The 26,743-nt window shown below is 36.6% G+C and overlaps 1 protein-coding gene across 5 annotated transcripts in view; it reads right to left on the bottom strand.

The window, feature by feature from the left end:
• Positions 1-26,743, bottom strand: part of LOC121372686 (FK506-binding protein 5-like) — a 55,955-nt gene that overhangs the window by 16,026 nt on the left and 13,186 nt on the right. For 2 of the 5 annotated variants that reach the window (XM_041499139.1, XM_041499138.1), the window contains exons 7-16: positions 25,687-25,738; positions 24,877-25,098; positions 19,889-19,926; positions 17,699-17,966; positions 16,083-16,120; positions 12,338-12,599; positions 11,374-11,411; positions 8,771-9,038; positions 6,028-6,191; positions 4,352-4,789 (exon numbers count right to left, since the gene is read on the bottom strand). In XM_041499139.1, coding sequence (XP_041355073.1) covers positions 4,352-4,789; positions 6,028-6,191; positions 8,771-9,038; positions 11,374-11,411; positions 12,338-12,599; positions 16,083-16,120; positions 17,699-17,966; positions 19,889-19,926; positions 24,877-25,098; positions 25,687-25,738 — 1,788 coding nt within the window. The remainder of the gene's footprint in view (positions 1-4,351; positions 4,790-6,027; positions 6,192-8,770; positions 9,039-11,373; positions 11,412-12,337; positions 12,600-16,082; positions 16,121-17,698; positions 17,967-19,888; positions 19,927-24,876; positions 25,099-25,686; positions 25,739-26,743) is intronic. The other 3 variants (XM_041499140.1, XM_041499142.1, XM_041499141.1) reach the window with 3 other exon arrangements.

Raw genomic sequence — 26,743 nt, forward strand, 5'->3', positions numbered from 1 at the left:
TAAAACCTTAGGTGATATAAAGACAATTATTATCCAGGAAGTTTTTGGTGATAGGCCTGTTATGGAAGACAGTGAGATTGTTCCAGAGATAGAGATAAATGAGTTAAGTGTGGAACAACAATTAGCTTTTAAAAAGCTTGAGTACGAAAGAGAAGAGAAAGAGAGAGAAAGAGAAGAACGTGCATTAGATAGAGAGAGAGAGAAAGAGAAGAGAGGGAGAGAGAAGATAGAGATAGGGAGAGAGAAGATAGAGATAGGGATAGAGAAGATAGAGAGAGGGATAGAGAAGATAGAGAGAGGGATAGAGAGAGAGAGAGAAAGAGAAGAGAGGGATAGAGAAGATAGACATAGGGATAGAGAATTCCAATTAGAAAAATTAAAAGTGGAACATGAGTTAAAGTTGAATACTGAAGAAGTTAGACGTGAGGCAGGAAATGGTTTTAACATGTCGGAGGCTTATAGATCAGTGCCTGTATTTGACGATCAGGAGGTAGACATGTTCTTCCAACTTTTTGAATGGGCCGCTAAGCAGCTAAATTGGCCGCAGTCTAAGTGGACATTGTTAGCCGTGTCTAAGTTTAAGGGGAAGGCTAGTGTAGCTTATAATTCAATGAGTGATGAGCGAGCAAGTCAGTACGACCTAGTTAAGTCTGCGGTGTTGAGGGCGTATGAATTACGACCTGAGGATTATCGTTTACGGTATAGCGAGTTGAGAAAAACGCCGGGTCAGTCTTATAGTGAGTTTGTGGCTAAGAAGGCAGGGATGTTTGATAAATGGGTGGTGTCTCATCAGGTAGAGTCATATACCGAGTTACGGGAGTTGTTGATCTTACAGGACATTAAAAATGGACTACCAGTTAGCTTACGTTTTCATTTAGAGGATCGTGATGTCAAAAAGATAGAGGAGGCAGGCATAGTGGCAGATGATTACGTGTTAATACACAAAGCTCAGGCAGTACAGGGTAGCTCTTTACAACAGGGTGATAAGAAGAAATTTCAGCCAGGTTTTTCCCGGGAAAGTAACTATCGGGGAGAGTCATCTAGTTGGTCAGCTAGTCAGGCAAGGAATGTACCTGGTGGGCAAAGTAAGGATAGGCCTGCATTATCAGCCAATGCACGAACTTTTCGTCCACACTGCAGTTACTGTAAAAAGGATAACCATCTTATCGGGGACTGTTTTAAAAGGAAACGCGATAATGCGCAAGTGGTCGGTTTAGTGAGGTCAGCTCCGTTAGCGAGAGTTAATGGTTAGTCCCATGGCAGAGAAAGTAAATCCGTATGTGTCCACTGGTATGGTTTGTGATGTGAAACAAGAGTTGTGTCCTAAGGCAATATCAATCTATAGAGATACCGGGTGTAGTCAGAGTTTGATCATGCAAGAGTGTTTAGCTGGTATTGAAAATTCAGACATAGGACGTAGTTTGGCCTTAACCTCGGTTACTGGAGAAAAAATGGTTGTTCGGTTACATAATGTTTTCTTGTGTTCAAAGTTTGTGATGGGACCAGTCATTATGGGGGTTGTGAAGGACTTGCCCGTTGAAAACATAGGAGTTTTGTTGGGAAATGATTTGACTAGTCAGTGTTGTCAGCCGAAATGTGACCAACTGTTAATTAAAGACAGCACATTACCAATAAAAGAGTGTGAGGTTGATGAGATCAGTTATCTTGCGTGTGTAAAGACGAGGGCTATGGCCAGTAGGTTAGCACAGGACCTAGATGATATTTGTGATTTGTCTGATACGTGTGTGAGCCATGAAATTGCAGTGGATGAGGTTATCAGTAAAATGGTAGATAAGTCAACTGAGGAATTAAATGTGGTGGAACCTGTTGATCCCCCGCAGAGGGGAAATGAACCAGTTGTGGTTGATAGAGGGGATTTACCTTGTAATAGACAAGAGTTAGTACTAGAGCAGGGGGCTGATCCAAATTTGTTGGCAGCTCGCACTACCTTGTTAACTGTGGACAAGGGAGTATTAATAAATAAGAGAGTTAGAGATCGGAGGTTGCCGGCGACCGAACTAGCTAGGAAGCAACTGAGCCATGCTCAGAGCAAAATAAAATCAGTGTTTGATAGGAAGGCTAAGAGTCGGGAATTTAAACCAGGGGATAAGGTGCTGCTGTACCTTCCCATTAAACGGGGTTCATTACAGAACAGGTATTTCGGGCCCTATGTTGTGCACAAACGGGTTAATGAGACAGGGTATGTGATAAACACTCCTGATAGGGTTAGGAAAAGTAGGTATTGTCACATCAATTTGCTAAAAGGTTATTTTGACAGACTGCCGATAGTTCCAGAGAGACCGGTCCAAATTGAGAGACACTCAATTTCCTGTGATGACGTCAAGACTGCGGAGATCAAGTTGGCCAACGGCCAGATTCTAGCAGACTTGAACCCCCAGCGAGCAAAGTTGACGACGTTGAAACAAGACAATGTTTCCATTTGTCAGAACCTTTCAACGGTTACCAATACCGTAAGCCAAGATGTGCGCTTGGAACCCAATGCTACACCGATTCGACCGCATGCCTATCGGAGAAAACCGGGAAAGCGTGCGACGCTGAAAAAGAAGGAAACGAAGTTCCATTGGTCAGGTGAATGCGAGAAGTCATTCAACCGTATCAAGCAGATGCACTACTCGTCTCTCGTGATGGCAGCACCAGACTACCGAGTGCCTTTCAAGCTAGCTGTGGGTGCCAGTGACGTGGGTGCTGGAGCTGTGCTGTTCCAAGAAGACGAAGACGGACTGAACCATTCTAATGAAAGCCTCCAACCAGAGAGTTTGAGATGGAGTCTTCTTCTGCAAGAATACCCAATTACCATTGAACATATCAAGGGCACATCCAATGTAATCGCTGATGCCCTGTCCCGAAGTTGAACGTTATGATAATGTGTTGACATTCTTTAATTCTGTTTTGTTTATATATATTTTATTTGTATACCAGGGACTCAGAGACTCAGTGTGATTACTGGTAGTCACCTTATTATTACATGTGTTATAAATGCCTGTATGCGTCGGTTAACGCACCATTTTTGTTTTAATGTAGTATATTTCCCTATTCCTAGAGTAGAGGAAATATCCTTTTTGAGGTGGGGGTGTGTGACGGTACATGCTCTTAATTTGTTTTCGCCTGTGGCGATTTTACTTGTGTTAGAGGGCCGTGTGCAGTTTCATTGCACTTAAGCCCAGAGGGGCAACTTGTTACATAATACTTCTGCGCGATGGTCCTCGATCGGTACGCCTAATACACACCCAGCCAGGTGCGGAGGCCATGTGGCTAGTAGTTATGTAATATCTCCGGTAGTGCTGTTTATGGCCAGGAGATTGCTCGCGGTTGGCGACAGCCAGACTGACGATCAGAGAGAAATATACCGACTCTAGTAGAGGTAGAATATGAGATGATACGTGAGGTACCGCCTTGTACCCCCAGGCAAAATCCTGATTTATAATAAATAGCTAGTGTTTTAGAGATATCGAGGAGAAACATTTGGAAGGCGTCCAGGGGGAACGTTGTCCGTTTGGACTGGTAAAAATATAATTTCTGCTCTGTGTATAACCTTGATGTGATTGATGTGACTTTAAATATTTTGATACTGTATTAATACCAATATTCTTTAGACAGTGTCTTCGGTCATCTGACGAAGTAAATCGTAGACTTTTTGTTCTAACATTATATGAGTATTTGGTAATATAAAGCTTAGCCAGTCATCCTAGAGGACCTAGGTAAACTGTAGGTTATTGTCTTTATTGTGATAGGTACCAGTATTAATTCTGTGTTACAAGATTACTGAAAGAGTAGTTAAGGGTTAATTAAAAATTAACCCGTTAGGAATAGAGCTGTAATTCCTTTATTAATTAAGTTCCCCTGGAAGCGTTCCTAAATTATCACATGTTACTGAACGAGTAGTAAGGGTTAATTAAAAATTAACCAGTTAGGAATGGTGTTGTAATTCCTTTATTAATTAACTTCTCCTGGAAGCGTTTCTCAATTATCACACGTGTGGGTGTGGTGTAACGGTGAAGTGATTCGCATATTGTGTAACTAGACACCTAGAGATTAACTAATTAAGTGATCAGTTCTGGGTTGTTATTATTGTTGTTATTACTTAACTACTACGGCTGTACATTTGTCAGCGTAGATTAATACAGATTCCAAAGTGTATTGTGTTTTTGTTGTGTTTGCTATAATAATATATACTTTATATAAGATTGTATCTCTGATCATACCTAGACGAGCCATACTAGGGTTTGACCACCTGTTACAGAGAGATCTAATAGATATACATTTAGGAGAGATATTTTGATAATCGTGTTTTATTCAGTTACGGGAATTATAGAATCCCCATGACACTTACTTCCACTCTTGACATCAAATCTATCATCTGTCTCCGCAGAGCAATAATCTGCCGGTTAAATTCGGGGTTGGCCGCCTCTTCACCACTCAGCTGTCTCGACACCTTTTCATTGGCTAGTTTGATGGCATTTAGATCGCCGTCTATATTTGTGACCTTCTTGTCGACATTAGCCACAGCACCGGCTATCTGCTGCTCATAGCCAGCCATGTTTTTCACCCGTTCACCTAGAGTCTGCTGCTTGCTGTCCATTACATTGATCTTATCAACCAAGCGATGATTCACTTTGTTCATGTTCTTGACTTTGTCCGACAGAACACTTATGGTGTTTTGAACAATGTTTTGTTTAGCCTTTAGTCCTTCCACAATAGTGTCATGGGTCTGCTTGTTATCATGCAGTGATTCCACGGCAGTTCTGAATTTATCTTGAACTTTTTCTATCTGTAATAAGGTAGAATTAAACAGACAAATGTAGTTGTGCTGCCATGTAAACTTAGCTCTTAGCTTTGACAACAATCTTCATTTAACATTTATCCAAACTGACTTCCTTTCAAAAATTAAATTACAAAATATTTCGTTAATATCCCTCCTAAAATACTTTGAGTCAAGCACACGTCCCCTAGACAGTAATGCACAGTTTTCATTGGTTAATTGGTCTCGCCCTTTAGGCAGTAGATGGCCATTGCTACCTGTTCATTACATCATTCCATACTCAAAGGTAGTACATGACTTCACATAACATGTTATCACTGCATGCATTCCTGCATGACATAATATTTATCAGCTGAGAGAAAGAATGTGACATCACTGTACCAAAATACAATTCAGTGAATTTTATAAACATAATAGTAAAATTATAAGTATCATTGAACTAGAAAATATTTCTGGCACTCATCCTTTTGTAGATCGTCTTTCTGACACTCATCTCAAGAAAATCAATTGTCAGAGCTTGTTAAAGCTCATTCCAAGGATTGATTTTCTTGAGACTCATGTCAGAAACACCATCTACAAAATGACATATGGCATCGGACATATGGTTAAGGACCACACAGATATTGAGAGAAAAAACCCGCTGTCGCCACTTCATGGGCTACTCTTTTCGATTAACAGCAAGGGATCTTTTATATGCACCATCCCACAGACAGGATAACACATACCACAGCCTTTGATATACCAGTCATGGTGCACTGGCTGGAGCGAGAAATAGCCCAATGGGTCCACCGACAGGGGTCGATCCCAGACCGACCGCGCATCAAGCAAACATTTTACCACTGGGCTATGACCCACCCCCACAAAATGATGAGTGCCAGAAACTATTATTCAGTTACTGAATTGTGTGATTCAAATCCATTTTCCCATGATCATGGATAATTATCCCCTCTACAGAAACATTACAGATTTTGACAAAATAATTTTTTTAAATATAATTGCTATTACAATGGTAGATTCGGTCAAATCATGCCAATTTCTTTTAAAAGCATGCATTAAGGCTGCAATCTTGGCTATATTTCATCTTAAAAAACGGCGATGAGTTTTGTGCATTGAATGTCGGTAGCAGTTGACGATATGAGCTGCCAGTGAAAACACACAAGGTGTAGTTGTGTTTGTATATTTTATTACACTGTAGTAAAGATTTTACAGGACGGGAAGTCAGCTGCAGTTACAAGTTAAAAACTTACCATTAATTTGAGTTCAGTTAGATCATTACTCTTCGACTGAACGTGAACGATCTTTATTATTGGAGCTGGTGTTGTAGTTGGTGGTGGTGGAGGAGGTGGTGGCGGTGTGGTTGTAGTTCTTGGTCTTCGTCTTGGTACATGTATTACTTTTATTTTAACTGGCACTACAAAATATAAACATGAGAATTAACAAGAGTTTAATTAAGCCAGACAACTAAACTACATGTATTAGCAATTTGGTTAAAAAACATTTATTCAAATGCTAGTTTGTCAGCCAATCACAATCAAGACATTGGAATAGCTGTGGGTGGGGCATGGGGACTAAGACCCCTCCCAAATAATATCTTTTCCCTTACCCCATAACCAAGGATGTCATTAATAGGCAGCTGCCAGCAATTTTTCACCACCTATTTAATAAAAGTTTGCCTGATATGGAATTACAAAGAATACATGCTTCCCAAGCGACCAAATGTTGGTATATTTACATAATTTGTGCATGTTGATAACTTTGTGATATGTTTTTGAAGGTAGTACTAATAAGAATTGTTTGTCATTTTATTGTGAATTTATCGATTTATAACAGCCACAAATTGTATAAAATCGTGTAGCATAGCGAAGATTATTTTGTACTAAATTTATGACTGTTATACATCAATAAATTCACAACAACTTATTTAGTTAAAACTATACATAATTCATAAATCAGTTTCCAACATTCTTCCCTTGATATGTTCACTCATAAACTTCGCTAGCTACAGTTTAGCCCACCACCCATTTCTAAAATTTATGCAAAAGTGGCTGAACACACCATATTTAGTTAAAATACATATAAATCAGCTTCTAGCGTCCTTTCCGTGACCTGTTTTACATAAAGATGTACCAGCTGACATAATGACGTTATTTTCTGAGGTTTATCGAAGGATAACCTTAAGTTTTTCTACAACGTCATCCAATCAGAATAGAGTAAATCATATAACAGCAGAAATTTTGTAATTATAACCAAATAACTTCCAGCTGGGTCAAAGTTCGAGGTGCACCTTACGTTTGATAGAGCAGTTAATACCACATTGTCATTGGTGATAAATGTGAGTGTGTTTGTCATAAAACAAATTAGTTTCATCTGTAGAAAAAAATGTGTGCCATTTTATTACATCTAGTATAACTGTGTCAAGTAGCCTTGTGCTTGAAACATGTATGGTGTACCTGTAAAGTAAAAAAAAAAAGTACTCAAATTTTTTGCGGAACTAAGGTAGTCAAAGACGCTACCCGTTATCTTTGAAATGAACAGCTTCACCCCGAATTGTTTGTTATTCACTTTAAGGGTGAGGGGTGGTAGTATTTATATCTGTGGTGTATATATTCATTGATATGCTGCAGGTAGGAGTTTTAGCCACATGTTACTATTGTCGTATATGGGATTTGATTTAGTGGTTTACACCCTGAAAGACTGTCCCTGATTGGTTAATATTAGATGGTAGTTAAAAGTATGGTGTTAATATTTAAGATAAACCAATGAAATTGTGTCATTGTTAGGTTTCGGTATCAACTCGTCTCGGTCATCCATAGCAGACTGTAACAGCTACCTATAGTTTCAAATACACCTGTTACTCCTATTTTTAATAACATCACTGATAACAACTTATAGACAGCGTGGGGCGGATTATATAGTCCAATCCTAAATCGCTCGCTTGAAGCACGGTCAGTACAGGATCGATCCCCGTCGGTGTGCCCATTGGGATATTTCTTGTTCCAGTCAGTGCACTGCAACTAGTATATCAAAGGCCTTATTATGTGCTATCCTGTCTGAGGGATAGTTCATATAAAAGATCCCTTCCTACTACTGGAAAAATGTAGTGGGTTTCCTCTCTAACACTACCAAATGTCTGATATCCAACAGCCAATGATTAATAAATCAATGTGCTCTAGTGCATGGTGTTGTTAAACAAACAATTTTTTTTTTTAATTTAGTGAGTGTGGTTGACACTCCCATAACAAGTCATGTACATTAAAACTGAAGTTTAACTAGTCATAATGCATATTAAAACTGGATTTTAATAAGTTGTGATGTACATTAAAACTTGAGTTCAACAAGTCATGTACATTAAAACTGAAGTTTAACTAGTCATAATACATATTAAAACTGGAGTTTAATTAGAGAATACTTAACGAGCTATGAGGCAATATCGTTTATCTTGCATGAGTGAATTGATGTTGTTCTTCCCGAGCCTTTGGCAATCGAAGGACAACATCAATTCACCCGTTCAAGATAAACGGCATTGCCTCATAGCGAGTTGGGTATTCTATTTATTACCCATTTTCAATATTTATCATCTGATGGAAGATTTTCGAAAGATACTGTTGTTAAAAATAAGTTTGCAAGTTAAGAACGTTGTGTCATATCTGTGACATACGTATCGCTTATGACATAAGTTAGTTGTTGACATTACTTCCACAATGGAAACTATTCTTACACACAATTAACCGCCTATAGTGAAGCACTGTTTATGACGTCAAAACATATATAGGGGAAGAAAAAAAATTATTCTTTCCCTAGGGAAAGATCACCTTTTTTCCCCCCACTTCTCTCTGCCCATATGGGTAATAAAAAGTGGTGATGCACATTAAAACTTGAGTTCAACAAGTCACTACGCACAGTAAAATTGGAGTATAACATATCGTAATGCCAATTAACTTATGATACACATAAAAACTGTAGCATATTAAAAGCCTGATCAGTACTTACAATCACCGTAATCATCCTCCATCATAATACAGCGATCCTCGTCATCAAGTAAGATGTAGTAGTCGCAATCAATCAGAGTTGTCTTTCGACATAAATTGTAACACTCCTGCCGAGTTTGTGCCGTATACCACACGTGTGGGATACCTCTGTATGTGACCACCATTCCAGGCTTACTGTTTAGCAATATCTCTGGCAGGACTGCAACGGTTCCTGTGAACTGTTTTGGAGGTTCGTCCACAATAAACAGTTCATTAGCTTCACTATTTATCTGCAACATAAACATGTCCTTTTAAGCATCAAGAAGATAATCATTTTGGTGAATCAATCAAAGTTTTAATATTATAAGATTTCAATATATCTGAAAAATAATAAAGATTTGTTTGTAAGTGATGCCCTAATGTGGGATAACATTTTTGTGTTCTTTTTATTTCTATCTTCTTTGAATGAATCAATCGCATTGATATCGCTAGCTGATAAAAGTAGTTTAGTTTTTTAAAGGCAGTGTATATATTATTTGGGACCCAAGGTAAATGATTTTAATAATGAACACTGCCACTTCTGTTGTTAGTGTAAGAGGGGATATCCTTAACAAAATAAAAGGTTTCTAATATTTTTATTAGGAATTTCTGAAGAAACAAATGACAGAAAGTAAAATTCATGAGTTAAGTCCCATTAAATCTGCAAGTTGAGGTCAAAATATCTGACGGGAGTCAGTGGACACAAGAAACAGAATTAACGTTCTGATCATGTGATACATTTGGCGCCATATACGTCTTTTTTTCAGTCGGAGGTTGCCGAAACGATAAAAATAAAAAGTTTTCATTGCTCACATAAATTATAACTTTTATTGTTTTTATTTTTAAAAAATGGATACTGGTAAGTGACACAATAGAGGCTGTTAAAAAAATACTGTTAAATTACATAAAGCTAACTATTGTAAGTGTTTCATTAGTTGCATTTCCATACACACCACAGCTTGTTTTCTTTGATGTTCAGTGTGCAGTCTCATTGATTTTTTTTCCAGTGTGTGCAAAAAGTATGCATTTTGAAATAACAAAGCTGGGTGCTGTAAACTAGTATGATGTGGGAAAATAAAGAGAGGCACTGATAAATAAAGAGGGCAGTAAAAAATGAGAGTATAGCGGAAAAACACAATATCGTCTCACGTAAATGGAGCAGCAACACTAATAAAATTAATAAAATTCACAATTTTAATAAAGGATAAAATCATCTACTGACTTTTACATATATATGAAGACTATTCAATTATAAATAGCATTTCTGAAAGTAGAGGATATTTTTTAAACATAGCTTTGCGACAAATGCTGACTTTGCTCATCGAAAGGCCAGGAATCATTGTTTATTGGAAGTTCGATACCTGGCAAAAAAACGCTGGGTGCCACCTATTAATAACATCCTTGGTAGTTACAAGCCTAAATTGGTACTTCAGTGCCACAGTGAGGCAGCTGAGGGGTAAGATGATGCTATCATATTTAGGTGCTGACGTATACTATATATACATAGGTAGTATTTGTATTGTTATGCTAATCTCAGGCTCAATGTTGAGTTCTATAAATGCAGGGTTACAGTAAGCAGTAAATAATATTGCTAATTAAATTTTTTGTAGTCTGTTCTCAGTGTTATCAAATGTTTTCCTGTTTGTGTCAACCTAGCATTTGTATTTCACAAGGCTAAATTAGTAGTGTATTTTAAATTCATGGTATTATTTTGTTTCTCATTAAGATACCTGCAATGGGTTAATATATATATCAGTGTTGCAATGTTCATAGTGTCATTTTATATTTAACTGGAAGTAACTTGAGTAATTAGGCTGTAAATCAACTGTTCTGTACTGTCGTGAAGCTACGTACAAAAATATATTAACAATCCAGTTAGTAAAAAGTTTTATCATCCATTAAAGGCTTTTGTAGGAGATATCGCTGGCACTATAATTTGCGATATCCGCTTCTTATAATCTTGATTGGTCAAATTTTAATCACAAGACAATGTTTTGTTACGTCACTGTGTTTGTTTCAGTGCTAAACCCACCATTAGTGACATCACGCCACCGCCGTCTGCTAGTTAATGAGTCTACCGCTGACATTCAACCCACATTAATGACATTGTTTACAACTGTCGCAAATGAAAAGAATGATAATGGATGATAAAAAGAATACCCCCCTCATGTCTTGTGATATCATAATTTATCAGCACTCATTGATAAAAGTATAAAATCCTCAGCAGCGGATTTCATACTTTTATCAACTCGTGCTGATAAATTATACTTGGGGAGTATCCTCTATATCTTACTTTGTATAATACAGATACCTAAAATCCATTGTTTTTAAGAACACAAAAATATAGAGGATTTAAGCTGGAGTCAAAACATTTACCATTTGATAAACTTGGTCAGAAAATCTGTAATCAAATTCAAGTTTCAGGTAGCCAAACATAATATAATAAAACTAAGGTATTTATTTTATTTTCAAATTAGCTTTCTGGCAATTTAATTACGAAATATATTCACCCAATTCAACTTTGGTGATTTGATGAATGACAGCTTAAACCCTGAATATATCTCGGCTGTAACACAATAATTATACCTTTCGTTTGACTGGATAACTGGGCAATTTAACTGGTACTGCAAAATATTAACATAAGAATGACCAAACAAAATCAATTCAAAAATTAACACAAGCAGTAATCAATAAAGAATGTATAAAAAGGACAATCAAAAATCTTCATGACCTAAACAAAAATACAAAAACAAAAATCATCAATAATGCATGAATGGACTAATGAATGAATGGCTAGATTCACAGAAACACAAATACATGTATATACATCCAATAAAAGCCTAATGTATCTCCTATACAATATTATGTTATTAAATGGGGGTTTTCATATATGGGCTTGTTATAGGTCTGAGGGTAGTTTCAAGAGTTTAACAAGTCATAATGTACATTAAAACTAAAGTTTAACTAGTCATAATGCATATTAAAATTGGAGTTTAACAAGTTGTGATTCACATTAAAACTTGAGTTCAACAAGTCACTATGCGCAGTAAAACTAGAGTTTAACTAACTAGTCATAATACATATTTTAAAACTTGAGTTTAAACAATTGTGACGCACATTAAAATTGGAGTTTAACTGGAAGGAAGGAAATGTTTTATTTAATGATGCACTCCACATTTTATTTACAGTTATATGGCGTCGGACATATGGTTAAGGACCACACAGACATTGAGAGAGGATACCCACTGTCACCACTTCATGAGCAACTCTTTTCGATTAGCAGCAAGGGATCTTTTATATGCATCATCCCATTAACAGGATAGCACATACCATGGCCGTTGATATACCAGTTGTGTGCCCTGGCTGGAACGAAAAATAGCCTAATGAGCCCATTGACAGGGATCAATTCCTAACCGACTGTGCATCAAGCAAGCGCTTTATCACTGGGCTACGTCTCGCCCCTTGGAGTTTTAACAAATTATAATGTAAATTAACTTGATTCACATAAAAAATGCAGCATATTAAAAGCCTGATCAGTACATATGATTACCATAATCATCCTCCATCATAACACAGCGATCCTCGTCGGCAAGTAAGATGTAGTAGTCGCAATCAATCACAGATGCTGTGCTGCATAACCTGTAACACTCTTGATGAGTTCGCGCCGTATACCACACATGTGGGATACCTCTGTATGTGACCACCGTTCCAGGCTTACTGTTTAACACTTTCGATGGGAGGTCTTCAACTTTTCCTGTGAACTGTTTTGGAGGTTCGTCCACACTGAACAGTTCATCAGCTTCAATAATTGTCTGCAACATAAACATATGCTTTTAAGCATCAAAACGATAACAGTTTTGGTGAACCAATCAAAGTTTTCATTTTATTTAAATAAAGATTTCAATATATCTGAAAACTAACACAGATTTTTTGTAAGTGATCCCATAACTGTGGGATTACATTTTTCAATTCTTTTTATTTCTATCTTCTTCGAATTAATCGATCGCATTAATATCACTAGACCATAAAAGTACCGTATTTTCCCGTGTATTATGCGCACTTTTTTTCCAGAAAATACAGGTTAAAAATGGGGGTGCGCACTATACATAGCAATAGAAAAAATATCTTTTAAAAATGTCCAGCGATTACCCATGAAAAATCGCCGATCGGTAGTTTACAGTACTTTACAGGTTATTGACAGTGTTCATCACAACGAAACACCAAAACCTTCTTAAAAATCACTTTTCACTTGTGATGGTTGTAATAAATGCAAAATAAATCTACAAAAGTATCCATACCTTGCCAAAAAGTGCACAAAAATTACAAAACTGGACCGTAAATATTTTTAATTTCCATGAGATTTAATTCGGCCATTTCTGGAAAACCGGAAATATACCACACTATTATAAATTTAGAAATCTCGCGCATTCACGTTAGCCACGAGAATGAAATGTAATATGCTATATTTTTGTTTTCATATATTTATTAGTCATTTACAGTGTATGGGGTATATAACTTTGTTTTGATTTATGCATGTGTGAGTCTGTGACATGTAAGTACGCAAGTACTAGCCTTTGTTTAATGTGACATGTAGGTCTATGTACTCAAATACCTAACTTAAGTTTTGTTTCTTGGTTTCTTGAATATATACCGCTTCTTTCGTGATGGGGAAAACGGTACATCTTGCATTCACTGTCGATTTTGTGGTTTAAAAAAACGGTGCGCATTATATTGTGGTTCATGTTTTTTTTCTTGGAATAAACGTTCAAAGTGTGGGGTGCGCATTATACACCGGTGCGCATAATACATGGGAAAATACGGTAGTTTTGATTTTATAAAGGCGGTGTATATATTAATTGGCAACCAAGATAAATGATTTTAATGATGAACACTACCACTTCTGTTGTTAGTGTAAGAGCTGATATCCCTAACAAAATCAAAGGTGTCTAATATTTTATTAGGAATTTCTGAATAAACAAATGAAAGAAGTAAAAATCATGAGTTACGACCTATTAAATCTGCAATTGAGGTCAAAATATCTGACGAGAGTTAGTGACACAAAAGACAGAAAGATCGTTCTGATCAAGTGATACATTTGGCACCATATAAGTCTTTTCTCAGTCAGAGATTGCCGAAACGATAAAAATAAAATGTTTTCATTGCTAAAACAAAATATAACTTTTATCGATGTATTAAACAAAAAATGTATACTGTTATGGGACACAATAGAGGCTGTTAAAAATACTTTTAAATTACATAACACTACAGCTTGATTTCTTTGATGTTCAGTCTGCAGACTCATCGATTGTTTTTCAGTGTGTGAAAAAAGTGTGCATTTTGAATACAATGTAGCAGAGCTGGGTACTGTAAACTAGTATGATTCAGGAAAATAAAAAGGGGCACAAATAAATAAAGAGGGCGGTAAAAAATGAGAGCAGAGCGGCAAATCGCAATGGTGGAGTAGTCCATCTCGCTTAAATGGAGTAGCAACACTAATAAAATTCACAATTTTAATAAAGGATAAAAACATCTACTGACTTTTACATAATATTATACATGAAGACTATTCAATTATAAATAGCATTTCTAAAAATTGAGGAGAAGATTTTTAAAATATGGCTTTGCGAAAATGTGGAGTGTACTCATCGAAAGGCGAAAAACCATTGTTTCTTGGAAGTTCAATACCTGGCAAAAAATTGCCAGGTGCCACCTATTAATGACATCCCTGGTAGTTACAAGCCTAAATTGGTACTACAGTGCCACAGTGAGGCAGCTGAGGGGTAAGATGATGCTATCATATTTAGGTGCTGACGTATACTACATATAGTAGTACATGTATTTATATTGTTATGCTAATCTCACACTGAATGTTGAGTTCTATATATATATTTATAATATACATAGCAATGAAATATATAGATCCACAGCAACTATAAAAGTGATATCATGTAAAAAGTCATATTTTCACTGTATTTTAGCTACAGTGAAAATAAAGAAATCATATTTACTTTTTTGTAAAAGTGCATGATTAAATTATCTCCCTTTGTCTCATTTCTTCGTATTTAAGTTTGATGATTACCAATGCATCTTATCATATTTGAAAAAAAATCAAATGTAATTTAAACACTGTACCTATAAAAAAAAAGGATATTAAGTGCAATTACAATAAAATATCTAAAACGAATTGAATACGAAGCTAAATAGTGATGACACAATGTACTGTCATTGAGTATAAGTGTAAGAATTTAGCGGTGTTTGATTGGATGTGTTTTTGTGAGGTTTTTTGGAGGATCGCCTTGTCAGATATGTTTGCACAGCACTATTATTAAATAAATGTTAATTTAATAATTAAATAAAAATAAATTTTATTCAAATTTCTTTTAAAAAGTCTATGGTCAAGTAAATTTTCTGGGAAAGTTCCATCGAAAGAACTATATCTTGGCGCTACGTGTTTTCGATAGGATAAGCAAAAGATATTAACAAAAAGTGAAAGATATTATTAAAAATTAGGAAATATGTATATAATAAATAGCCTATTTCATGGTGTTTTTTCGAATACGATTTTTATGTCAACTCGTGATGTGTGAAAATATGGTTTTCACATATCACTCATTGACATAAAAATTGTATTAAAAAAACACCATGAAATAGCCTCTATACATAAATGCAGGGCTACAGTAAGCAACAAGTAATATTGCTAATTAATGTAAATTTTCTATAATCTGTTCTTAGTATTATCAAATCTTTTCCTGTTTGTGTCAACCTAGAATTTGTATTTCACACAGGTAAATTAATACTATACTTTATATTCGTGGTGATATTTTGTTTCTCATTAAGATACATGCAATGGAATAATATATCAGTGTTGCAATGCTCATTGTGCCATTTTATATAATTGGAAGTAACTTGTGTGTAATTAGGCTCTAAATCAACTGTTCTGTACTGTCATAAAGCCCATGCAGCTATGTACAAAAATATTAATAATTCAGTTAGTAAAAAGTATATTTGACTTTGTATAAAACAGATACGGTATCTAAAATCCATTGTTTTCAATAACACAAAAATATACAGGATTTAAGCTGGAGTCAAAACATTTGTCATTTGATAAACTTGGTAATAAAATCTGTAATGAATTTCAAGTTTCAAGGAGCCAAACATATTGGTATTTATTTTATTTTCAAATTAGCTTTCTGGCAATTTAATTACGAAATATATTCGCCCAATTCAACTTTGGTGATTTGATGAATGACAGCTTAAACCCTGAATATATCTCGGCTGTAACACAATGATTATACCTTTCGTTTGACTGGATAACTTGGCAATTTAACTGGTACTGCAAAATATTAACATAAGAATGACCAAACAAAATTAATTAAAAAATAACAAAGTAATTAAAACACAAGCAGTAATCAATGAAAAATGCACAAAAAGGTCATATCAAAATTCTTCTCGACCAAAACAAAAATACAAAAACAAAATGATTAGTGATGCATGTATGGACTAATGAATAAATGGAAAGATTCACAGAAACACAAATACATGTACAGTCAGACCTCATTACCATGACCGTCGTTACTATGACATTTACACCATCCGACCACAAATTGTCGGAAACAAACATACACCAATGTTCATTACATTCTGTTCATTACACCGGAATTCACACCTTCAGACACCAACAGAGCAAATTGGGAACAAACGTGCATCTGACGTCTGAAAACACCTCTTTACAACATTACATAATCCCAGATGCTGTAGCATGTTGGCAGTACACACAGCCGTTTGTCATCCTTGATTTATCGCGAGCTGAAAGTGTGACATGATGTCCTAGTTACGGATATCGGCTAAATCTGTAGACATACACATGTATTGCTTTTGAAAATAAGTCTTTAGTCTCATTCAATTAAAGGATTAACTTCGAAAAATCAAGTCTACTAGTTTTATGACATTTTGTAAACAAAGTAAGTACCAATCAATTAGATTGTCAGTAAATGTGCCTTGATTAATAATAATAAACTTAGTATTTAATAATGGGTCTATGATCCGTCCCTTCATTCCATCCATTTCTCATTCCAGCCAGCGCACGACGTATATTAAATGAAGTGGTATCTGCTATCCTGTCTGTGGGATGGTGCATATAAAATATCCCTTGCTACTATTAACACCCTATAGCCGATGATTAAAAAGTCAATGAGCTCTAGTGGTGTCATTAAATAAAACACATTTTTATAAGGGCAATTTCGACAGAACGACAATTTCGATATAACGACAAAGTGACCCAGGGACGAACATGGTCGCTGTAATGAGGTCTGACTGTATATACATCCAACAAAAGGCTTAACATATCTCCTATACAATATTATGTTATTAAATGGGGTTTTTCATATTGGCCTTGTTATAGGTCTGAGGGCAGTTTCAAGAGTTTAACAAGTCATAATGTACATTAAAACTAAAGTTTAACTAGTTATAATGCATATTAAAACTAGAGTTTAATAAGTTGTGATGCACATTAAAACTTGAATTCAATAAGTCACTACGCACAGTAAAACTGAAGTTTTAACTAGTCATAATACATATTTTAAAACTTGAGTTTAAACAATCGTTACGCACATTAAAATTGGAGTTTTAACAAATCGTAATGAAAATTAACCGCCTATAGTGAAGCACTGTTTATGACATCAAAATGTAACTGGGGGAAGAAATGTGTTGTTTTTTTTTGCTAGGGAAAGATCACTTTTCTTTCTCCACTTCTCTCTGCCTATATGCATAAAAAGAAGTTGTGATTCACATTAACACTTGACTTCAACAAGTCACTATGCATATTAAAATTGGAGTTTAACAAATCATAATGTAAATTAACTTATGATACACATAAAAACTGTAGCATATTAAAAGCCTGATCAGTACTTACAATCACCGTAATCATCCTCCATCATAATACAGCGATCCTCGTCATCAAGTAAGATGTAGTAGTCGCAATCAATCAGAGTTGCCTTTCGACATAAATTGTAGCACTCCTGCCGAGTTTGTGCCGAATACCACACGTGTGGGATACCTCTGTATGTGACCACCGTTCCAGGCTCACTGTTTAGCACTTTCTCTGGCAGGACTGCAACACTTCCTGTGAACTGTTTTGGAGGTTCGTCCACATTGGACAGTTCAACAGCTTCACTATTTATCTGCAACATAAACATATAATTTTAAGCATATCAACATAATTATTTGTCAAAAACATAAACTTATTCTTTCTTGTTCATGAACTTAATTGTGTGTCTGTAAAACATTAATAACCATCCCTTTAAGGTAATAAGTTTTACTACTTTCAATGTAAACATACTTTTTAGGTTGTGAACTTTACTCTTTGCAATATTAACATATCCCTTGAAGGTCATAAACATCTTCATTTGCAATATTAACATCAAGATCATGAGCATTACAATATATCATCCTCCATTTTAATCGATGAGAATTCCAGGCAAAATATCAGTGTGAAAACTAGTGGTTTTGTGTCCATGACAGCTCCCCTGGAGTTACTTTATATTGTTGCTGGTTTGTGTTAGTTGTGTCAACATATAGAAAATTTTTTTTTTTTTTAATTATCCAGTTCCTGATGTGTCAACCTGTAGTTACAAGCCTAAATTAGTACTTCAGTGCCCCGCTAAGATCACCTTAAATATGTACGGTAGTTATACACCTATGCTAATCTTAGCGCTAAGATCACTTTGTGGAACGGGGCCCAGTGCCATAGTGAGCCTACTGAGGGGTAAGATGATGCTATCATATTTAGGTACTGATGTGTACTATACATAGACATATGAGGAGTATTTGTATTGTTATGCTAATCTCAGGCTCAATGTTGAGTTCTATAAATGTAGGGTTACAGTAAGCAACAAGTATTATTGCTAATTAATATAAATTTTCTATAGTCTGTTCTCAGTATTATCAAATGTTTTCCTGTTTCTGTCTACCTAGCATGTGTATTTCACAAGGGTAAATTAGTAGTGTATTTTAAATTCATGGTGTTATTTTATATAGTTACAAGTAACTGAAGTAATTGGGCTATATAATCATGTCTTTCATGAAAAATTAACGGTTCTGTAATGTAGCCCAGCTATATACTAAAATATTAACAATCCAGTTAGTATAAACTAAGAATGGATGATTAATAGCTGTTCACAAAGACTGTGGTTTTAGGCCCACAGTTCGATCCACCGTTTTCCAATTTCAACCCCTGCAGTTGCCCATGGCAATTGGCAATGCCGTGGAGCTTTTAGTTCTCCACAGCACTTTTTTGCCTTGGACTAAATTCAGTTTTTTTTCAATGGCATGTTTTTTTGCCATAGACATTTTCTTAACTGTAGTTTTTGCAATTTTGCGTTCTGTGGTTTATTTTGATTTTTGATTTTTTAATTTTTTTCATTATAATTTGTTTTAATGTTTCAGCAGCTTGATGGTAATCCCAATAGCCAGTAAAGTATTTCAGCCAATCACAGCACTCAAGTCACTTACATCTGACATGTTTGCACGGGCGATGGTGACCTTAGGTCCCATTCGGATCCTGTACCGAACCCATGAATTTACAGCACAGTAAAAATGCTTCTTGTTTTTCCAGTCAAGATATAATTTTATATTTACAATTATTTTGCAAATAACCATTAAAAATAAAGTGTCTTGCTCTTAAAATAGTTTGTTAAAATGTATGTATGATAGCTGGCTTACTTGTACCACTTCCAAGTACTTGGGTAAAGTATCACAAATAAATCGAACCATGGATCAAATATTGAAAATCAAATAAAAAAAATTAAAACCCGAATGATTCCATCCCTAGTATAAAGTATATATGACTTTGTATAAAACAGATACTCAATGTGCATTTTTCTTAAGATCACAAAAATATAAAATCTACAGGATTTAAGCTGGGGTCAAAACATTTGCAATTTGCATGGTAAACAATATGGTTAGAAAATCAAATTGAAGTTTCAGCTAGCCAAACATAATAAAACAAAAGTTTTTGATGTGACACTGTATTTATTTTATTTTCAAATTAGCTTTTTGGCAATTAAATCCTGAATATATCTCGGCTGTAACACAATACTTATACCTTTCGTTTGACTGGATAACTGGGCAATTTAACTGGTACTGAAAAATATTAACATAAGAATGACCAAACAAAATCAATTCAAAAATAACAAAGTAATTGAAACATAAAGAATGTACAAAAAGGACATGAAAAATCTTCATGACAAAAAATACAAAAACTAAAATAATCAATAATGCATGAATGGACTAATGAATGAATGGAAAGATTCACAGAAACAAATACATGTATACATATCCAACAAAAGGCTTAATAGATCTATTATACAATACAACATTCTGTTATTAAATGGGGCTTTTCATATTGGCCTTGTTATAGGTCTGTGGGCAGTTGCAACGGCCCTCCCATGGTTAACACTGAGGTCCAATATAACCACCAGAGGGCCATTACAAATGTCTGAGAAACTATAACTAGCCAATGTGAAAACCCCATTTAATTACATTTTTATTAATAAACTTCTACTGGAACGGAGATAACCACATTCTTAATTACTTCTTAAGAATTATGAATTGGGCTTAAAGTTTGTTTTGTTTAACAACACCACTAGAGCACATTGTTTTATTAATCATCAAATTGGATTTAGGGCATTCAAATTAATACTTTAGACAAAGCTCACCTCAAGATTTTATTTCAGACCAAATAAAAATATGCATACATTTGTCTGTGCAAAATACTATTTTACATTTTGTCCTGGACAGTGTGTTCAAATAGGGGGTTGGAGGGGTGAGTTATATATTTAAAGTCTCACTATACAGATGCTATCTGCCATTGAAATCCATGTTAAATTGCCCGATTTCAAATGAAGATTGCTAATAGAACACCTTCTCGTTGGCCACATCTAGCTGTAGTATTAGTCCAAACAGGTGGTGCAGGGAATGATTCACACCAGCCACCTGTTCCGCTGTACACCCATTTCCCAAAACGTCAATGCACAATATTACAAAATAACATGGTCAAAATCCAGCCACAGGACTTACTATTGAAACATACAAATCTGTTTTAATTCTTACCCAATTACTGGTAATGAATAAGTGAACCACAACATGTGTCACATTTAAGAACTATAGTGGACCATATAATGAATGAATTCTCACACGAAAGTGAACTGTGTAGTGAGACCTGATTTTGAAACTGGGGGTGTGCATTAATTTTAGAGTTGTTGCAACAGTGCTCTCAATGCACACACCCTGCCCCCAACCCTCCTTGCCATCTCCACTTCCAATCCATATCTAGAAAAGATGTTATATACTCTTCAAAAGAAGAAACGCAAAACCACATTGTCGTAACATTTGGAGAATTGATTTAATTATTGAATGGTGAGTCCGATAATTACCAAATGTTGCAGGATTGTTCACAATTCACTCTAGTCCATTGTGAGTAAGTGATAGGACACACCACCAAGGTCAAGGTCATCTGGAGTCAATACCGGGTGTGGCCTCCGCGTGTGTTGACAACTGCCTGGCACCGCCTGCCCATTGAAGCAACCAGAGTACGGATGACGTCCCGGGGGATGGTGGCCCACTCGGCCTGCAAGGCTGCTGCCAGCTCGGGCAGGGTCTGGGGCTGTGGTTGTCGCTGTCGGAGGCGTCGGTCCAACTCGTCCCATAGATGCTCAATTGGGTTCAAATCCGGTGATATCGATGGCCATGGAAGGACATTAATGTTGTTGTTCTGTAGGAAAGCCGTTGTGAGACGTGCTGTGTGAGGCCTGGCGTTGTCATGTTGGAACACTGCGTTGGCGTTGGCCATAACTGGAACGATGTGTGGCCGGAGGATCTGGTCAATGTAGCCCTGTGCATTCAGGTTGCCCTGCACGTGGACCAGGTCAGTTCTGCCAGTGTGTGAGATGGCTGCCCACACCATGACACTACCCCCGCCGAATCTGTCCACTTCCTGCACGCAGTTTGCCGCATAACGTTCACCACGACGCCTATACACGCGACATCTTCCATCATGACGTCGGAGCAGAAATCGGGACTCGTCACTGAACCACACCTGTCTCCATCGCAGTTGAGGCCATTGTCGATGAATCTGGCACCACTGCAGTCGGAGTCGACGGTGTTGTGGTGTTAAGATGACACCTCGAACTGGACGTCTGGCACGAATTCCTACCTCACGTAGGCGGTTCCGTACGGTCTGGTCGGATATCCTGCGCAAACCTGGTATTGCTGCGGCTGTGGAGGTGGCAGTAGTCAATCGTTCCCGAAGGTGGCGTACCCGGATGTAGCGGTCCTGCCCGGGGGTAGTGACCCGTGGTCGACCGGATCTAGGGAGGTCACGTGTTGATCCATGTTGCTGGTAACGATCCCACAGTCTGGAGATGGTGCTTGTGGACACATGGAATGCCCTGGAAACGGCCGTTCTGGATTCGCCTGCGTCTAGTCGGCCGATGGCATTGTTTCTCTGCGGTTCACTGAGACGTGGCATGTCCTGGATTGTCAACTGTCGGCCAGATACAGAGGCCAGGCAAGCGAACACCCTGCACTTTTATACTGTCGGTGTTCATGTTGCACGTGCAGACAACGCACGTGCAGTGGTGACATGGTTTGCACGTGGCTGCGTTTTTGCGAATATTCACATTTTGGAACTTTATTGTACAGTAGCTGCGTTTTATCGAATGTAACCGTGGGAATGTGTTTGGGACATGTAATGACCTTATATTCACAAAGCATGAACCGGTAGGAAACATAAAATCGGAGTTATAACCCATTTGTACCCTTTTGCGTTTCTTTTTTTGAAGAGTATACTTTCAGCTATAAAAGTACATACAGTTTGAAATGTCGTGTCCTGTCATGGACGGAGGAGCCGGCCAAGGCCGGCTCTTGTGCCCACGACAGGCGTGCGCTACAACAGCTTGTTCTGAATGTGCACGTAAAACCCTATGACATGACATGACATGAAATGTGCAGTATGGTATCAATAAATAAAATTAAAATGTGCAAGTAACAAAAATTTAAAATTAAATTGTTTTCCCCTGCCTACATGTACCTGAAAGTGCTATACTTGATTACTAAGTAGATTGTTTGCATTTTTGGACAATTTTCATTTTATTTTACCAATAATTTAAGTTACTATAATGCTGTCTCACTACACAGTTCACTTCCGGGTGAGAGTCCATTTATCACAGTGCACTATAGTTCCTAATTGTGACATATGTTATGGTTCACATATTCACTTCTAGGAATTGGGGAAGAATTGAAACAATTTGAATGTTTAATGGTAAGCCTTCTGGCAGGATTTTGCCCATGTTATTTTGTAATATTGTGCTTGACTTTTTAGAACATGGGTGCATAGCAGAAGAGGTGGTTGGTGTGACTCGGTACCTGAACATATTGGAGTTAAGCAATTAGCTATCAGCCTTGGTGACATATGTAATAGTGGAGTTAAGCAATCAGTTATCTGCCTTGGTGACACATTGGGGTTGAGCAATGAGCTATCAGCCTTGGTGGCATAATAAATAAACACACATTTTATTTTTGCCAAAAAATATACATTTTGTATCAATGTTGTCTGTTCTATGCGTGGTAGCAGTGTTCAAATACTAACACAATTTAATTAGCTGTTTTGAATTGTCACTGGACAGTAGTTGCGTTAATTTAAATGTTGATGGTTTATTGTAATAAAAAGGTTTAATATATTTATCTCTTATGTTACTGAAGGAAGGACACACTAAAAGAAAGTGATATTTGTCTTCTACTACATTCATATTGCACAGACGACAAATTCTATTATATTGGTATATGCCCGTTTCTATAAAGAGATTATGGCAAGATAATCTATATTTACTCAAAAGATCAAAATATGTTTGTATTTCAAGGCAATAAGTTTTTGCAGTTAAGGTTGTAAGCAATAATTATTAACAACGAATTTGTATAACAGACATTTTGGAGAATTGTTGAATACAGCATACATAGATTGGATAAATTGATAAGTCATTCTCTGTTTGAATAGTGGAGTTAAGCAATCAGCTACGGCTTTGGTGGCATAGTGGAGCTAAGCAATTAGCTATCAGCTTTGGTGGCATAGTGGAGTTGAGCAATCTGCTACGGCTTTGGTGGCATAGTGGACGTAAGCAATCAGCTATCAGCCTTGGTGGCATAGTGGAGCTAAGCAACCAGCTATCAGCCTTGGTGGCATAGTGGAGCTAAGCAACCAGCTATCAGCTTTGGTGGCATAGTGGAGCTAAGCAACCAGCTATCAGCCTTGGTGGCATTGTGGAGCTAAGCAACCAGCTATCAGCCTTGGTGGCATAGTGGAGCTAAGCAACCAGCTATCAGCTTTGGTGGCATAGTGGACGTAAGCAATCAGCTATCAGCCTTGGTGGCATAGTGGAGCTAAGCAACCAGCTATCAGCCTTGGTGGCATAGTGGAGCTAAGCAACCAGCTATCAGCTTTGGTAGCATAGTGGAGCTAAGCAACCAGCTATCAGCCTTGGTGGCATTGTGGAGCTAAGCAACCAGCTATCAGCCAAGGCAGCATATTGGGGTTAAGCAATCAGCTATCAGCCTTGGTGGCATTGTGGAGTTAAGCAATCAGCTATCAGCCTTGGTGGCACTGTGGAGTTAACCAATCTGCTATCAGCCTTGGTGGCATGAATTAAGCAATCAGCTATCAGCCCTGGCAGCATACTGGGGTTAAGCAATAATTTCTAAGACTGGCAGATGCAGAGTTTGCATTCTAGTACTAACCATTAACAGGCATCCCAGATAGTCAAGATGCATGTTAAGAACAGCATGTTTGAATCTTAACTAGAAATGAATTCTTGAATCTTAATTGAAAATGACACGAAGAACAGCATGCTCAAATTTTAATTGAAAATGGCTCAAAGAACGGCATGCATGAATTTTAACTGGAAATGGCATGAAGGACAGCATTCTAGAATTTTAATTGGAATATCTTGAATCTTAATTGAAAATGGTTTAAAGAAGAGTATACTTTAAACTTAATTGGACATAGCACGAAAATTAAGTTAAAACAATAAAACTAGTTACCTCTACTTATATAATTCTTCCCAATTATGAAGCACTTTCTACCAATTTTGTCAAAGAAGTAACGAACACAGTCAATGCGTGTTTCATCTTTACAGGTCTTGTAGCAATTGTCCTGTGATTCCCTCGGTCGCCACATGTATCGGACACCATCTACAGTGATTATTCTCCCAAAAACACTTTTAACAACCGTGTCAGGAATTTCATCACGCAGAATTTGTATTTCTTAAAAAAAAAATAATAATAAGCATAAGAAAAGAAATTGAAGGTAATCAAATATAATGTAAAAAGTTATTTTGTTTAATGATACCATTAAACACATTGAACATCAGCTGTTAGGTGTCAAATATTTGATAATTCTGACATGTAACCACAAGAGGGAATGTGCTGTTATAGACAGGACAGCATGTACCACAACCTTTGATATGCCAGTTGTGGGGAACTGCTTGGGATGGGAAAGACCCAACTGGTAAATCAAGGGTGTTCAATCCAAGTACCTCTGGTGAGCTCTCTAACCCAGATCTTGTCCCCCTAGAGTAATGTTTACATGGCCAGATTAAAAAATGATGCTGAGATCGTAAGCTATGGAAAACTTTATTACATATTAAAAATATATATATATTCTGTTTTACTGGGTATTCTTACAAAATGTTTCACTTTTTAAAGTAGCATAAATAATTATAACCCGGTGAACATGTAAATGTGAGTTGATGACTTCAGTGACCTATCTATGAAATGAATACATCCAACCTTCCAGCAAACATACAATAAAAATAAACTGTATTTTGCAGTAAAGTCTTTAAATTATCCTACCTCTTTTGAATCTTTTCACTGTATAAACTCCCTTGACATTCATCAAATTTTTCTAAAAAAATTAAAATATAAAAATAAACATTATAAACTAAACAGTCATATACATGTACTACTAAACTTAATACATTCCACAATTCTAATGACACACAGACAAGAATTAAACTAATATATTTTGGATGGGGGGTGGGGGGTCATGATTTTCATAAGACAAAAATGCCAGTTATGGATGGATGAGATGGATGAGATGGATAGATGGTAGGAGGGATAGTTGACAGGATGGGATGGGATGGATGGATGTGGATGGATGGATGGATGGATGTAGGGATGGATGAATGGATGGATGGATGGATGGATGGATGGATGGATGGATGGACGGACGGACGGACAGACGGATGGACGGACAGACAGATTTGATGAGGACGGATATATGGATCAGGGATTCTAGAATAGTAGTAAAACGTTTTTCCCACAATGCCTGTCGGTAAGAAAAAAAAAGAAAAAAAAAAAGAAAAAAAATTCCCTAATGCCCAACATAATGTCATATGCAAAATCCAATTATCATCAATATATATATACTATTTAAAATTAATTTACCTACCAGATTAATTTTATTCATATCTAAGCTGAACAGACAAAAAAGATTTCTAAGTCACCCAGCCATGCTGTTAACACTGGTACTCAAGGATTTGCTATTCTAAATAATCCACTAGGCATAATACAAATGGTCACCAGTCAAGTACACCAAGTTAGTTTCCATCGCTGATAATGTTAACATTTTGTAATGAAACAGATGTATCAATCTACTTGGGCAGTATTTATAAACAGTGTGGTACCTTACATTTTATGATAGGATATCACTTGTCATTTGAGACAATTAAATAAGGTGTTCATTAGGAATCATCAATTCTGCAAAATATAACAGCTTGCATTTTTTAATGGTAACGGTACCCTATACTGTTCTAGTTTCAATACCATTCAATTTCTTGTGTAGGTGCATAACACATGTACACTAAATAAACTATAGTAACTTACTGGCAATACTTAATGGTATTTGGAC

This window comes from Gigantopelta aegis, chromosome 4, assembly GCF_016097555.1.
Source record: "Gigantopelta aegis isolate Gae_Host chromosome 4, Gae_host_genome, whole genome shotgun sequence".
NCBI classification, from domain to species: domain Eukaryota; kingdom Metazoa; phylum Mollusca; class Gastropoda; order Neomphalida; family Peltospiridae; genus Gigantopelta; species Gigantopelta aegis.